This window comes from Penicillium pulvis, assembly GCF_028828015.1.
Source record: "Penicillium pulvis strain IBT 33274 chromosome Unknown contig_5_segment0_segment0, whole genome shotgun sequence".
NCBI classification, from domain to species: Eukaryota; Fungi; Ascomycota; class Eurotiomycetes; order Eurotiales; family Aspergillaceae; genus Penicillium; species Penicillium pulvis.
This window is the reverse complement of record NW_026643078.1, coordinates 1578984-1592395: the sequence shown is the minus strand read 5'-3', so window position 1 is coordinate 1592395 and position 13412 is coordinate 1578984. Positions and strand designations below refer to the sequence as shown.

General features: G+C 47.7%; 6 protein-coding genes across 6 annotated transcripts; 3 read left to right on the top strand and 3 right to left on the bottom strand.

Annotated features, from left to right (window-relative positions):
* Positions 1 to 73: 73 nt before the first annotated feature.
* On the top strand, positions 74 to 746 carry N7503_007178 (60S ribosomal protein eL37; the record flags this gene model as incomplete). The annotated part of the gene is made up of 4 exons (XM_057066725.1): positions 74 to 77; positions 158 to 220; positions 401 to 472; positions 607 to 746. The coding sequence occupies 4 exons, from the start codon at positions 74 to 76 to the stop codon at positions 744 to 746; spliced, it is 279 nt and encodes a 92-aa protein (XP_056920406.1).
* A 449-nt stretch (positions 747 to 1195) lies between these two features.
* N7503_007177 (uncharacterized protein) lies at positions 1196 to 2441 on the bottom strand (the record flags this gene model as incomplete). The annotated part of the gene is made up of 3 exons (XM_057066724.1): positions 1196 to 1507; positions 1569 to 2033; positions 2178 to 2441. 3 exons carry the CDS (start codon positions 2439 to 2441, stop codon positions 1196 to 1198), a joined length of 1041 nt encoding a protein of 346 aa, XP_056920405.1.
* Positions 2442 to 3392: 951 nt separating this feature from the next.
* Positions 3393 to 5789, top strand: N7503_007176 (putative C6 transcription factor (Gal4); the record flags this gene model as incomplete). The annotated part of the gene is made up of 7 exons (XM_057066723.1): positions 3393 to 3425; positions 3477 to 3506; positions 3569 to 3663; positions 3719 to 4032; positions 4089 to 4768; positions 4822 to 5351; positions 5405 to 5789. The coding sequence occupies 7 exons, from the start codon at positions 3393 to 3395 to the stop codon at positions 5787 to 5789; spliced, it is 2067 nt and encodes a 688-aa protein (XP_056920404.1).
* Positions 5790 to 6641: 852 nt separating this feature from the next.
* On the bottom strand, positions 6642 to 7457 carry N7503_007175 (CIA30 family protein; the record flags this gene model as incomplete). Its single annotated transcript, XM_057066722.1, has 3 exons — positions 6642 to 6846; positions 6902 to 7357; positions 7420 to 7457. The coding sequence occupies 3 exons, from the start codon at positions 7455 to 7457 to the stop codon at positions 6642 to 6644; spliced, it is 699 nt and encodes a 232-aa protein (XP_056920403.1).
* Positions 7458 to 8059: 602 nt separating this feature from the next.
* Positions 8060 to 8655, top strand: N7503_007174 (uncharacterized protein; the record flags this gene model as incomplete). The annotated part of the gene is made up of 2 exons (XM_057066721.1): positions 8060 to 8291; positions 8333 to 8655. 2 exons carry the CDS (start codon positions 8060 to 8062, stop codon positions 8653 to 8655), a joined length of 555 nt encoding a protein of 184 aa, XP_056920402.1.
* A 553-nt stretch (positions 8656 to 9208) lies between these two features.
* On the bottom strand, positions 9209 to 11130 carry N7503_007173 (OTU family ubiquitin thioesterase). Its single transcript, XM_057066720.1, has 7 exons — positions 10857 to 11130; positions 10717 to 10803; positions 10601 to 10664; positions 10286 to 10551; positions 9959 to 10230; positions 9431 to 9907; positions 9209 to 9382 (listed from the first exon to the last, which is right to left on the bottom strand). The coding sequence occupies exons 1-7, from the start codon at positions 11094 to 11096 to the stop codon at positions 9301 to 9303; spliced, it is 1488 nt and encodes a 495-aa protein (XP_056920401.1). The 5' UTR covers positions 11097 to 11130; the 3' UTR covers positions 9209 to 9300.
* Positions 11131 to 13412: the final 2282 nt, after the last annotated feature.

Below are 13412 nucleotides of genomic sequence, written 5' to 3'. Positions count from 1 at the left end.
GTTCTTTTGCGAACCAATTTAACTCCTCGCCTGGTTTACTAACGTTTCTTGCATCACAGTTCCCTAATTCAAAATGAGTACGTCCCATGCCGAAACCTCGCACCGCGAATCTGAATCTCCGCAATCTCGAAATCGTCGAAACTAACAACCACAACAGCCAAGGGTACCTCGAGCTTCGGAAAGCGCCACAACAAGACGCACACTCTGTGCCGTCGTTGTGGTACGTATTTACACCTCCCTCAAAACTCGTCGACAATTCATTACCCGGGCCCGAAATCGCAAAATTCTCTTTACAACCAGTGATGGAGTTGAACGATGATGGATACCCAAGGGGACTGGATTGTCGGCTATTGTGAATCAGAGCAATTAGCTGACCGTTGATGTTTTCGCGACTTTCTAGGCCAGCGGTCCTTCCACATCCAGAAGTCCACCTGTGCTAACTGTGGCTACCCTTCCGCTAAGACCCGCAAGTGTACGCATGACCCCTCCTGAGATATGGTGTTATGAATACGGATATGGGAAGAAGGGCATTGTCCTTGGACTTGATATCAAGATGCACGCAATTGTTAGAACAATCCGGCTTACGAACTTTTTTTCTTCGAACAGACAACTGGGGTGAGAAGGCCAAGCGCCGCAAGACCACCGGCTCCGGCCGCATGCGCTCCCTGCGCACTGTCCACCGCCGCTTCCTTAACGGCTTCCAGACTGGTGTCCCCAAGGGCTCCAAGGGTCCCGAGGCTCACTAGATTTCCCGTTGTCCGATTCGGCGTCGCGTTTTTCGTTCTCGGAGAGGCTGGAAAAGGAATGAGGGGTGATAACCTGGCATGACATGGCCTAGCATTACGAGATAGATTACTCGAAATGCAAAATGGCAATTCCGGAATATTAACGCTTTCCCGTGGAGTTGGTGTGTGCGATCGTCTATCCCGTCCCATAAAAAAGAGGCGGGAAGACAAAAATTACGTGGAATGTGTTTCGAGGAGAAGTGGCATAAAATTCAAGGGAAAACATGCATGAATTTCCTTTTTTCTTTCTCGTTTATGGCTGGCAAATATCCCCATGTCGTGACAGATACAAATGTGAAGATCTCTCTTCCTAACATCTCTGGTTTCTTTTACGGCACGACCGTCTCCATTCTACTAAACTGCCCAGTCTTGGGTCCTGGGCATTTGAATTGGGTATCTATCTACAGATCTCAGGATTCTCCACGCCCAAACACCTTGACACCGCCATCCCGCTGAATATAGTACAGCAACTCCTTCTCGTCCAGGCCATTCGCACCACTCAACCCACCACCCCGGCTGATTCTCAACACTCCACTCACATCCCTTGCGGCTCCAGTCTCTAGAGTCCGGAGCTGCATAACCGAACTTGCCCTATGCGCCAATCCAATAGCAAAAGCTGCATGTTCCCCCTCCACTGGCGTAGATTGCTGGTTCCCAGAAGCAGCCGCATTGTGGATCAGCGGGGAATCAGCCGCAACTGTTAGTGCTGTAGCATGAACGGTCTATCCACGAGTCAGCCGTTTTAATTTTTATCAGATAAGAGTCAACCAGATCGAGACTCACCTGCTGTAGACCCATGACCCACTCGCTCATTTCCGTGGCTCCAATCCCCATACTTGCACCTGTGGCCGCGAGAAGGAAGTCCGGTTGGTCGATAATGAGGAGCACTTCTTCGCTTTCATCACTGGCGGCCTTTAGTTGCTCAATGACGGCGAGTATGTCCTTCTCTAGGGCATCCAGGGCTGCGGTGCCACGTCCAGAGAAATGCAGTTTCTTCGCAACGCCTAGCTCGGCTGGGCTGCGTGCCACATTGTCGTTTCTGGGTGCAGGTAAGGCGGAAACTGGTGCTCTTCCAGGCACAGCTCCTGGCGGACCCCGAAGAGGGATTGTTGTGCGTGCAGGGAAGCCCGCATTGATGGGAGAAGGACTGGGAGCAGCATTTGCTGTTTGTGGGGGACAAAATAGCTCAGACAGTCCATCCACAAAAGCAAATTGCTTCTTGTCTGACAGTCGTGCAAGATCCAAGCCCTGGAGAAGTAATCAATATCAGCCATGTATAAAATGACGTAGGAGCCGGTTTAGATGGAATTAAGAAAGGTGACATGTTCGGTCCGGAGGACATAACATATAAACAATGCTATCATCATGAAAGAACGATTTTCTCAGACATACCAATCGCTTAGCCTCTGCTCTCCAGAATTCCCAGCCCCGCAGGAAGCTCACAAGAACGACCTTCTTCTTTGCGCCGTTGTGCGACTCGTCAAAGCCTATGGCGACATTGGAGCTATTTGAGGTGCTGAGTGCTGAGTAGAGATACCTCAGGACCAGCCAATTGGATGTCGCGCCAAGAATAGACGATATCAGCGTCAGTGATGACTCTGGCTGAGATGATAGATATGAGGTGAGGAGGGGTGGTAGTGGGGGTTGAGACGGCATGGCGACGCCTCAAGCTCCTCTCTGGCTTTAATTCCTGGCTTGATTTCCGATACTATATGTACCCAGGTGTTCCTTGACCAAATTTCCTGCTTTAATGTCTCGTGCAAGCAGGCTGGATCTGAGACTGATGTTGATAATGGTGAAGAGAGAAAAATTGTATGACGGTTGTGATTGGCCCACCGTATCCGCATCCATCTGCATCAACGCCAAGAAGATTCCAACGAGCAAACAGGGCACTGGAACTTGATATCTGTTCATTCTTGTTACTTGTGAGGGGGAAGCTACACTATCATAGAATATCGGCTTATTGGCTTCAACATAAATGGCTAATGTCAAATGTTTTATGTATTCTATGTTGTGACAAATAGGGTGGAGGGACTATGCGCTCGAGATATATACTTTGAAAGATTTGACACCTTTAATTCTCATATGTACCATAATTGGTAATATACACATCAATAGTGAGCCTTGAGCTGTGTTTATTATCCCTGTTCCTGAATAAACCATTCCTTTATTTTCAAGTTCAATATTCAAAGAAAAGTCAACAAAAGTACGAGCCAAAACGGTATTTGCCTCAGGCAGAAATGGCGTATTTTTTTTGCGCATCACATGACCCATTTCCCCACCATCGAGGGGAGCATTTGAATGCGGCATCTCATCCATCCTATAACCTGTCCGGCCGGAGTGGATCGATGATTGCCCTAGCGCCTATCGTAAGTTTCACACTTGTGCAAATCAATGTATCATGTTCCTTTATATATCCCGGTGCTTGGTTTGCCTCCCGGAGATACTATACTATCGCGGCAACCCCACGTCTGCTGCATGCTAGCTGTCACGCCATACCGATTGGCCAGGATATAGCTGACTTTTTACCAAGATGACTCTCTTTGTGTGTCATGATAAGAGCGCATTGGACACTAGATATAGGCAGACTGACTTGCCCTAATAAACATGGCTAGTACCCGTGATTCCCATTCATTCGCTGTATGTATCATTGGCTATGCAAAGCTGCAACGGAAACTGACAGTTACTTAGTGCGATGAATGTCGCCTCCGGAAATCAAGAGTAAGTAATGCAGAGCGGATATGCTGTTGGTCAAAAAGATTGTATCACTCATTCAATCACAGTGCTCAAAAGAGCGGCCGATCTGTCTGCAATGCCGGCAGCTGAACAAGGAGTGCAAGTACAGTCCAAAAGTTTCCAGAAGTCCCCTGACTCGACAGTATGATATCTCACTCGCCCAAAAAACAACGAAATCATGAGTCTAACAAGCATAGGCATTTGACATATGTTGAAGACCGGCTGCATTCATTTGAAACCGCACTAAGCAGACTGTTTCCCGGAGGAGACCTGGATGCAACTCTCCGCTCTCTTCTGCAAAATCAAGACACACCGAAAGCACCATCATCTAAATCATCTTCAAGGCATTCGACTCCAGCAAAACTTGAAGCTGAACGGGCCGAGCCGCCCCCAGAAGCCCTACCACTACAGGCTGATGGCTTTGACTGGGCAGAGAAAGAACTAACGCTTGGCGACTTAACAGATGGCATGGCGGCACTGTCCATCAAGCCTGAGGGAGCTGGATATTTTGGTATGAACCTAGCAAATATATGATTTATTATACGGCCTACTGACTCTCTATACTAGGCGCCTCATCCAGTGTCGTGCCATTAAGAGCTCTTTTTGACCATGGATTCGATTTGAACATTCCCGTCCGCTCAGCGAGGTCTGGAGGTATTCCACTCAAAGCTCAGCTCTTGGAGAGTGCACCATCTGGTCTCATTGAACAAGCATTTATTGATGCATATTTCCTCAACTACCACACAAGCTATCCATTCGTTCATGAACCGACATTTCGGGCCCAATTTAACGAGCCATCCTTGCGCCCCCATGGAAATGCTTGGCAAATCCTCCTCAACACCATTCTAGCTCTTGGCGCATGGAGTATTGGCGATGACAGCTCTGATCTTGATGTCACCTTCTATCAAGAAGCAAGAGGATTCTTACAACAAGCATCCGTATTCGAGACGGGCAATTTGACCCTTGTGCAAGCGCTGTTGTTGCTGAGTAACTACGCCCAGAAACGAAACAAGCCCAACACAGGCTGGAACTATCTTGGTCTAGCTGTTCGGATGGCCATGAGTTTGGGGCTCCACAAAGAATTCCCCGGCTGGAAGATCAGTCTGCTTCAGCGTGAAATTCGCCGCAGACTCTGGTGGGGTGTCTTCATTTTTGATAGCGGTGCCGCCAAGACTTTTGGAAGACCAATCTTGCTTCCAGAGGAGTGTGTGATGGACGCGAAGCAAGTCATGAACATCCACGATGATGTATGTGATTCTTTTAGACCTAAGCAGAGCACTAAAACTAATCTTTTACCCAGGCTTTGACTCCAGCAACAACGTCACTTCCCTCTGAATCTCCCGGCCCAACACTCTACTCCGGCTTGATTGCACAAGCCCGTTTCCATCTGCTCACAAACAGTGTCTATCAACGTTTGATCTCTAGCCCCAGCGTCACCCCAGAAGAAACATTGAATCTACAGAAACCCATGGAAGAATGGTACAACAGTTTACCGGCTTACCATCATTATCCTCTACAACCTCTTACTGTACAGCCAACTCAACCCGACCCAGACAACCTCGCTCTTGTTCGCAACAGGCTTTTATGGCGAAATTGGAACCTTATAATCTTGATATACCGTCCAATCCTGCTCCGCTGGGCAGCTCGGCGGTGGGCACCGCATGGTGGTAGCTCAGATGGGTCATCAACCAGTTCCGACCCAGGCACCGAAGATCCTTGCGAAACAGAGTGTCGAATCCGTTGCCTGCAGAACGCACGTCTGACCATCGCGTCCATCTCGGAGTACATGGACAACCATATATGCACAAGGATAGGCGCATGGTATATGCTGTATGTCTCCTATTCTACCAAGTATTGTCGAAATACCAACTAACATCTCGCAGCTACTTCCTTTTCCAAGCTGGACTTATTCCCCTCGTCTTCCTCATGACAGACCCCTCCAACCCAGATGCTCCAACCTGGCTCCAAGACATTGAAACAACCAAAGCACTCCTCACTCACCCATCTTTCGGCAACAATCGCTTCGCCTCACGATGCTCCGAAGTCATCGATCGCCTCTTGGGCCCAGCAAGTGTGATGTCCGGTCTCCCTCCCAACCCACAGCAACAGCCCTACCAACCACTTGCTCAAGGCTTCATGCCTTTCCCAGAACAACTTTTCAACGAGCAGGGCTTCCCGGGTAGTTTTTTCCAAGCAAATCAGCCAATGCCCAGTCCTGGAGGAATGGACTTTTCAGATTGGGTGCACTTTCCAACGCAAGAACAATAGTATTTAGCATAGCGCTTTGATGTACAGGAAGTCAGAATGGATACGATAATTGGTGGATGGTTATGGCGAACCAACCTTTTTGGCGATTTTTGCAAGAAACAACCAATTTATGATTAATCTCCATAGCAGAGAGTTTGCAATTCACTATTAGGACGCCCTTTTCCGGCCGCAACTGTGAGTGAACCAAATACATCCGCTTGGTTTGCCTGTCATTATTAGTCATATTATCTCCGTGCCACGAAGACCAGACATACGATATGGAGTTTCTTGATATGCTTCCGGATAACAGCACCTTTGCTACCTCCACCACGGACTGCATATCCGCAGTAGGGGCACTCGTTAGCACATGATGTAATCGACTATAGATCTATTAGTATGGCAGAAATAGTAGACATAATCAGGTCTTACTATTTCTGCTCCGTTCACAGGCCACCTTTCTGCGGCATGTCTAGGAGCTGGGCAGGAGCAGATCTTTTTCGCAGCACTAAGTAAATATTAGTAATTTTTGGTATTCCCTAAGAAATTCCAGTACGTACACCCATTTTGTAGGCTTAGCACCATCTTTACCAACCCAGTGTTGGCCTTTGATTGGTTGATTTTCCTCTTCTTTCAGCAGCATTGCCACCCCTACCAACACTGCCGCCAGCCCTAACACTACTCGTGGATCCTGACCTGACATTCTTATAAATGATAAAATACAGTGTAGAACTTATTCAGTTGAGGAAGATTAAGGATCTTGATGGTTGAGAGGTGAGAGTTGTTCTGGATTCAGAAACCCGAAATCTGTTTGTTGACTTTTTATACCGAAATAAATAGACTACGTAAGTAGTCCAAGATGATGACTCAAGACCTTCATCCAAGACAAGATCTCAACCACGAGAACCATCCAGAACGCCTTTTCCGTCCCCAAGCAACATCCTTCTCATCAAAAACCTCATCATCCTCATCCTCCTCATCACTATGAACCGATCCAGCTTGAGCCAAATGCTTATCAAGACGCAACCCAGAGATAGAAACAATCCCCAACTCAAAAGGACCTTCCTGATCACCAAAGAAACTAAAAAGTGTTAACACCACCCTCCCAAGCCAAGAAAAGAAAGCGAAGCACATACCTCCTCATCATAATCCCAAACCTCTTGATATTCTTCAAATTCAGCGGCTCAACATCCTTCTTTTCCCGTCCCCGATACGTCGGTCTCAAATCCGAAAACCTCACGAAAAGCTTTTCCTCCGTAGCTTTGAAATCAAATTCCCAACTAACAGTACTTTGTTCCCGTCCATCAGACCTCTTAGGAAGGATTTCATCCTTCAGCGTAAGAGTATAGAACTTCCCGTCCATGAGACGCCCATCAAGGACAAGTTCGATCCCGTCAAAGTCCGATAGATCCCAGGTTCGGTCTTCGCCTGATGTGCGTTGGGAGGCGAAACCTGCGCCGCCTAATGTTTTGATGTCTAGGTTTCCCGAAAAGATTGCTGTCAGGGAGGATGGGGAGCAGATTAGGGTTGAGATTGAGGAGCCGCCGCGGACGCGGTCGTCGGACGTGGTCCAGTCTGAGGGGTTCCAGGCTCTAGTAACAGTTAAGCAATTAGTGAATGCATTGTGATAGTGTGGAGGGTGGGTTGATCTTACCGGGAACCTCCGAAGAGGGGTCGGTGCGAGGGTGCCATTGTGTACTGCTGTGCTGGTGCTGAGTTATGGAGGTCTGTAATTGGGTTGTGCAAGGATGTTTTAGGTGGCGGGCCGAGGCGGTGGGTCTGCGGGGAATGATGTCATGGTTCGTGCATATAGTGAAGGCTTTGGCATCACGTACTCAGTTGGACCATTTTCCTCTTCTAGAACTTCCTCCCATATGATTGTAGATATAAACTAGAAAAATCGTATGCAGATGTATATATGCATTGCCTGTCTTTCCATTAGATACGGCGTCAGTCATGTTATGCTTATCTCAAGCAATCCTTGCAATCGATCTTCAGATGCACGCCATACCTAACCTCCAATTAAAACCCCTTCATGTGCTGAAAACGATCTAGTACAGCCCAAGATACAGCTAAGAACAAGGGTCAGACTCCACAGTTTAATTAATTCTAGAAAAAAATCGAATGCCACGATAAGCCTCACTACGTCATCCCGAAGCCCACTTGACCAGGACGAAAAGGAAAACTCGCAAGGATCCTGATAGATTTATTTCTTCAATAGAGCACGAATACCTACGCCATTTCATATTCAAACTATATCCCAACTTACCTCTCTACTCGTCCTGCACAGCCAAATGCCCAGACTCTCCATCCTCGTCTTCGTCGCCTCACCACTCGACTACGCCCGATACCGGCATACATCATTATTTTTTGAGTTCGAGCCAGAAGCAGAAGCAGGAACGAATCATACACAGACGGGTGCAGATGCGGAGTATATCAAGTCCTCCTTAATGGAGGTAATAGGATCACCGGGATTCATGAGTTTCTCCGAACGCAAAAACTGGGGGACACCTGTTGCATCTAACAGTAAGATAGATATCAACACAATTCCCCGCAAATTTCCAAAGCTCTTTACCGGGCTATACACCTAAGGGAAAAGCCACTAACAAAATTATTTGCTGCGTGCTTAGATCTCGCACGAGTAATTCCCGTATCTACACTCCCCAGTTCAATACCGATATCAGCCCTCAGATCTACAGTCTCCGAAACGCTCATACGAGATGGAGATGGAGACACAGACTGGAATGGTCAGAACTGGGTCGGTGATGCTCTAGGTCGACTTGTGGGAGCTGGGTATCTGGATTCGGAAGCACGGGATCGTGGGCTAGATGCGATGGTTGATGTGATTATGGAGGCGGCGGACGAGGAAGCCTCTGTTGTTGGGACGTGATTTGCGAACAAAATTGGATCGTATGTACATAGTCTCGTTGGCTCTTATTACTAGTTAGGGGTAGGTAGGAGATAGATAGCTTGTTTATGGCCCCGTATGGATCAAAGCTATGATACGATTCACGTTTTATCAAATAACATAATAGATGGATTGATTTCCGTCGAGAGATGCTGTACCCGAATCTAGACTTTGATGGATGTAAAGAAAGGACTAAAGATTGTAAGATCATAAGAGATTGATAAGACCATGGCAATCTGAAAGATAGGAAGAAATAAAGCGTAAAATGAACGCTCGAACCATGCACGCGTTGCACCACGCTAAGAAGATAAGTCACAGGACATAGGGAGAACCCAGGAATACTCGGAAGAGACTGGAGACATCGAGATTGAGAGGCTGATGTAGCCGGGAATCCGTTTCATGAGACAATATATCAATATGAACGATTCCAGGAGTGCCCGTGGGAAAAATATGACGAATGAAATGGACTCCAACAAAATATTCAAATGCGTATAGTGAAATGAGTCATGAAAATGAAAATGAAGAGATACGCGCTAAGTCCTTGCTTGGACAAGAAGCAATAATGTTACTCTGACTATGTGGATAAACCATAGACCCGAGCTCATCGGAAGGTTTCGTTTCGTTTTATCATCGCCGATGTTCATTCGGTGCATAATGTATAGGTTCGAAGTCCGAGTTTTGGAAGTGGGCCTGGTTGTACGGCGAGCTACTGAATAAGTTAATAATCGCGTCCATAACAATAGGAAGTGATGCTTACTTTTTGAACGGGGTAGTCACTGGTAACGAGTGACTCAAATTGGGCTTCATGACTAAGGGGTTCAAGCGGATCTGAGGCCCGTCTGATGACCGGCTGGGCAAGACAGTCATCGGCGGCGGGGCAGATGGCAGGACGGGCGGAGGTGATGAGACCGGAGGCATTGGTGCATGGCTCTGCATGGGGGACTGGTACATCTCCTGCGGGGGCGAGACTCGGTATGAGCTGAGTGGGGCCGGAGAGACTGGAGGCATTGGTGCATGGCTATGGCTCTGCATGGGGGACATTGGACCTCCCATACCACCGAATGCTGGGTCCGCTGTGAGGTTTGGGATCGACATCAAGTGTGGGCTGATGTCGAAGGAGAGAGCGCCTTGGTCCCAAGGGGTATAACTAGTAGTCATTCCGTACTGGAAGTTGACCACAGGTGCCATGTTTACGGCAGGCAATTCGGCTCGGTAGAGGAGATCATAATGGCCACTGCGAAGCAAGTTAGATAGGGGGTTTGCTAAAAGCTAATACGTTACTCACGGTCGATACAGCAAGCGGATTGTGGCCTCGCTGGGACGGATCGGGGATAGCTGGTGTGGTGTCACGGCATCGCCCTCGCTCCGATCAAGATATAGAATCTCAACCCCGAAGCCGGCTCCTTCAATGACGCCATCGACTAAGGCTTGCAGTCCAACTTCATCAATCTCCGTCCGGACGGTCTCTATCCGTGAGCCACAGTATGAGTCTAACGGCAGAGACAAAAAGGCTTGGTATCTCAGAGGATTTAATTTCATCCACGCGCTCGTCAACAACTGCGAAGTTCAAATTAATTCGATGCGCCTCTTCGAACAGAAGTGGTGAACTAACCCTGAAGTGTGTGATGACCGCACTTGAGCCGTAGTCATCGTTGAACGCATTCACCAAGAAAGTCTCATCCTGCTCAACATTTTGAATGGCGGCCAAGGTTTGCGCGAAGACCTCCTCTGTAGCGTCCACGAAGATTTCATATAGCTCTTCCTGCTGGCCGACCTGATCTAGCAAAGTACTGAGGGACTTGATTCTCTCGCGCTCTCGCTGCACACGCAAAGTATCTCGAAGGTTGAAAAGAGTCTCGAAATACCCGAAAGCCACCGCTGGAAAAGCCGTTAGAGACTACTCAAGCAACCGAGTCGGAACACTTACCTCTCCAGCCACAGTTTCCATCTCCTTTCATGACACGGGTCATGGGATGAGAGATTGAAAGAGCCTGATGCAAAGGTCAGCTTGTAAGTACCCGACAAGACAGTCGTGACACGCACGTTTGTTTTTGTTGCAAAGGTCGGGTCCGCATTGGCATATTCCATGGCAATACTATGGCTCGATTGCTTAGGCGAGACAAGCGGTCCCTATGCGCTTTATTAACCACCGCGCTCAGTTCGATGGATTCATATTGTCCTACCGGAACATCTGCCTCAAATTCATTGGACAGCTTCTGGAATCGCTCCATCTCATCGGGGGAAAGTGCATTCATATTGGAAGAGTGACTCATGTTGGGGCCAGGATAAACAGGTCGTGAGTGACCTCGGGGAGGAAGAAAAGTTGACGGAAGGATGTTCTGGTAATAAATATTGGCCTTTTGTTTCTCCGGGTAAAAGTGGTGAGGACCAAAATGGTTCCAGGGTATTGTTGATACGGACATCGCATACGTTGAGAGAAGTTGGGGTAAGCACCGGAAGAGACCGAGAGAGAAATGCCGAAATCAGAAGTCGAGATCTATATTATCATGTGGATATCTGTGGGAATAAGTTAGATCATAATTGAAATGCAGGGGATCGAAAGCCAAAGGCGAATGACCAGGGAGGAGCGAAGCCGATGACGGGGAACACAGACCTTGTACGTTGACATTTCCCTTGAAGATTTCTTGATTGGGCGAAACACGGTAGTGCTTTGATTTCTCTGTGCGACACGGCACTTGAACTCGATAGTTTTGAATAAATTAAACTATTGTTCATTTAGCAATAATTCCAAGCATATGCTATTCATTCAGTGAGATGGTGGGGAGTGTGCTAGACCGCGAGGGTCTTTGGTGATCTGATTGGGCCAGTGACAATATAACAAAAATATAAACACAATGTGATGAAAGGCCTAGATTCGAGCACTTGAAGTCAAGTAGAACAGAATAGGCGAACAACAGGACAATCTGGTGGAGAGAAGGTTTAATGATCAATCTGGTGGAAAGAAAGTTCAATGATGTCAAGGGGTCTCGGCTTGGACCAGCTTCCCCGACGGTGACAATGGGTCTGATAGCGGGCCGAGCTGATCTTCCAGTCTTCTTGTTCTTTGTCGTGGAGGGCGCTCGAACCACACCACTCCACTTTCTGACCAAAGTAACAGGGAAGCGCGCGGGGGATTGGAGATGATTGCCGTGGTGAACCGAGCCAGAACACTTCTCTCCCGATCGGAGTGAGAAGAAAAATAGTGGTAATGAGATTGAAGGGAACACGTGAAAAGAAAAGAAAAGCAAAGAAAAAACTATATCACAAAAGAAAAGGTCGCGATAGGGCGATCGGGGAAAGGAGAGCTCAGACCTTTTGTAATTCTCACGATGCAGATGATCTAATCATGGAGGGGATTTCGGTTGTGGGAGGGGGGGATGACGAAAAGGTCAGGGATAGAAAGAGGAGAAGAAGTGGAAGAGAGAAGGTTGTGTGGGTTGATTTGTGTTTGGTGTTTTGGTTTGTTTTGTTTTGGCTGTATCTGCAACTTTGCCTGCAGCTCCGTTTCTTCCAAATTGATAGAAAGATCAGATGATTTTCTTTTTTTTTCTTCTCTCGGCAATAAAAGACGGAAGGGAAGGACGATGATCTCTGGCCGACAATGAAGGAAAAAAGTAAAAAGGTTTGGGCTTGAGTGGGGGAATGCTAAAGTTGTGAAAAGGAGGGGAAGACACCACCTTATCACCTATATCAAGGGATAAGTATTTCACATACAAGTAAAAAAAAAAGGAAGAAGGAGGAAAGGAAAAAAAATAAGTTCGATCGAAACCGACATAAGTATGAAGTAACGGTGCACCGTGCCCATGAAGCTGCGGAATCAAAAGGCGGGACACGTACATGACCTAACACTTGGCTTTCCACTTCGTGTGATCTCTTAACGCGAGTTGCTACCCCTAGTGGATCTATTTGATAGGATATTAAACATTACTAAAGCAGAAAAAGGAAAGATAAATCAACCCAAGCGCGCGCAGTTCGTAAGCTAGCTTCAAGACAGGGGACCCATGTTACAGTACATCTTCCGTACTCCCCCTACGCCTTCAGCCCGAACAGGCCCAATGATCAGAACTGGGCTCTATCTCAGACGAATCGGATGTAAACGGCATTATTTTCCGGCGACGAACTATTCACTATTAATATAACAGATAGATTCCAAAAATACCGAGGTAGATCTACAAAACTTTCGAAGAAAAGTAGGAAAGAAAGACCGCTCTCACGATGGCGGTTGATCCGATGAAAGCGGGGGTTGAAAACACGTAACTTGGAGCTTTGTTTGATCGCGATTCCCATCGTGATGAGCCCCGCCGTGATTCGCGGGTGATCGTGCCCCATGCACCTATGGACCGGCAGATTGGTCCCTCCCGATGCACTGTGCGAGATGATGATTTCTTTTTCTCGAGACTTTTGGCCCCCCTCTTCTGTCGCTTAGACCTTGCACAGTGACAAATTTGGGATTTCCTCCTACTCCATGACGATCTCGTATGAGCCGCCATGGCCCTTTTTGACTTCGTTCAAACAAGGTCTGAAGTGGGTGTAGCTTTTCCCTATCACCCGACTCGTAGCTCATATGCCACTGATAGGTGGAGGATGTTGTAGCCGTGGTAATCCCAACGGGGACGTGCATGGACTCCAGCTTGCTGTCTTGGACGCTACTCCATGCAAGTCCAAGCCAGCCGCACACCAGGCCCTATCACCCCGGGGCGCAGAACCAAATGCCTGCTTTTTTTTATAATAATCTTCCT

Excerpts from the sequence above, each read along its gene's own strand:
- N7503_007173 (XM_057066720.1), bottom strand. The coding sequence starts at position 11,096 with ATGTCCGTATCAACAATACCCTGGAACCATTTTGGTCCTCACCACTTT. Across the intron at positions 10,804-10,856 it reads AATTTGAGGCAGATGTTCCG|GGACCGCTTGTCTCGCCTAA; the intron begins GTAGGACAATAT and ends TAAAGCGCATAG. Across the intron at positions 9,908-9,958 it reads ATCCGCTTGCTGTATCGACC|TGGCCATTATGATCTCCTCT; the intron begins GTGAGTAACGTA and ends CTTGCTTCGCAG.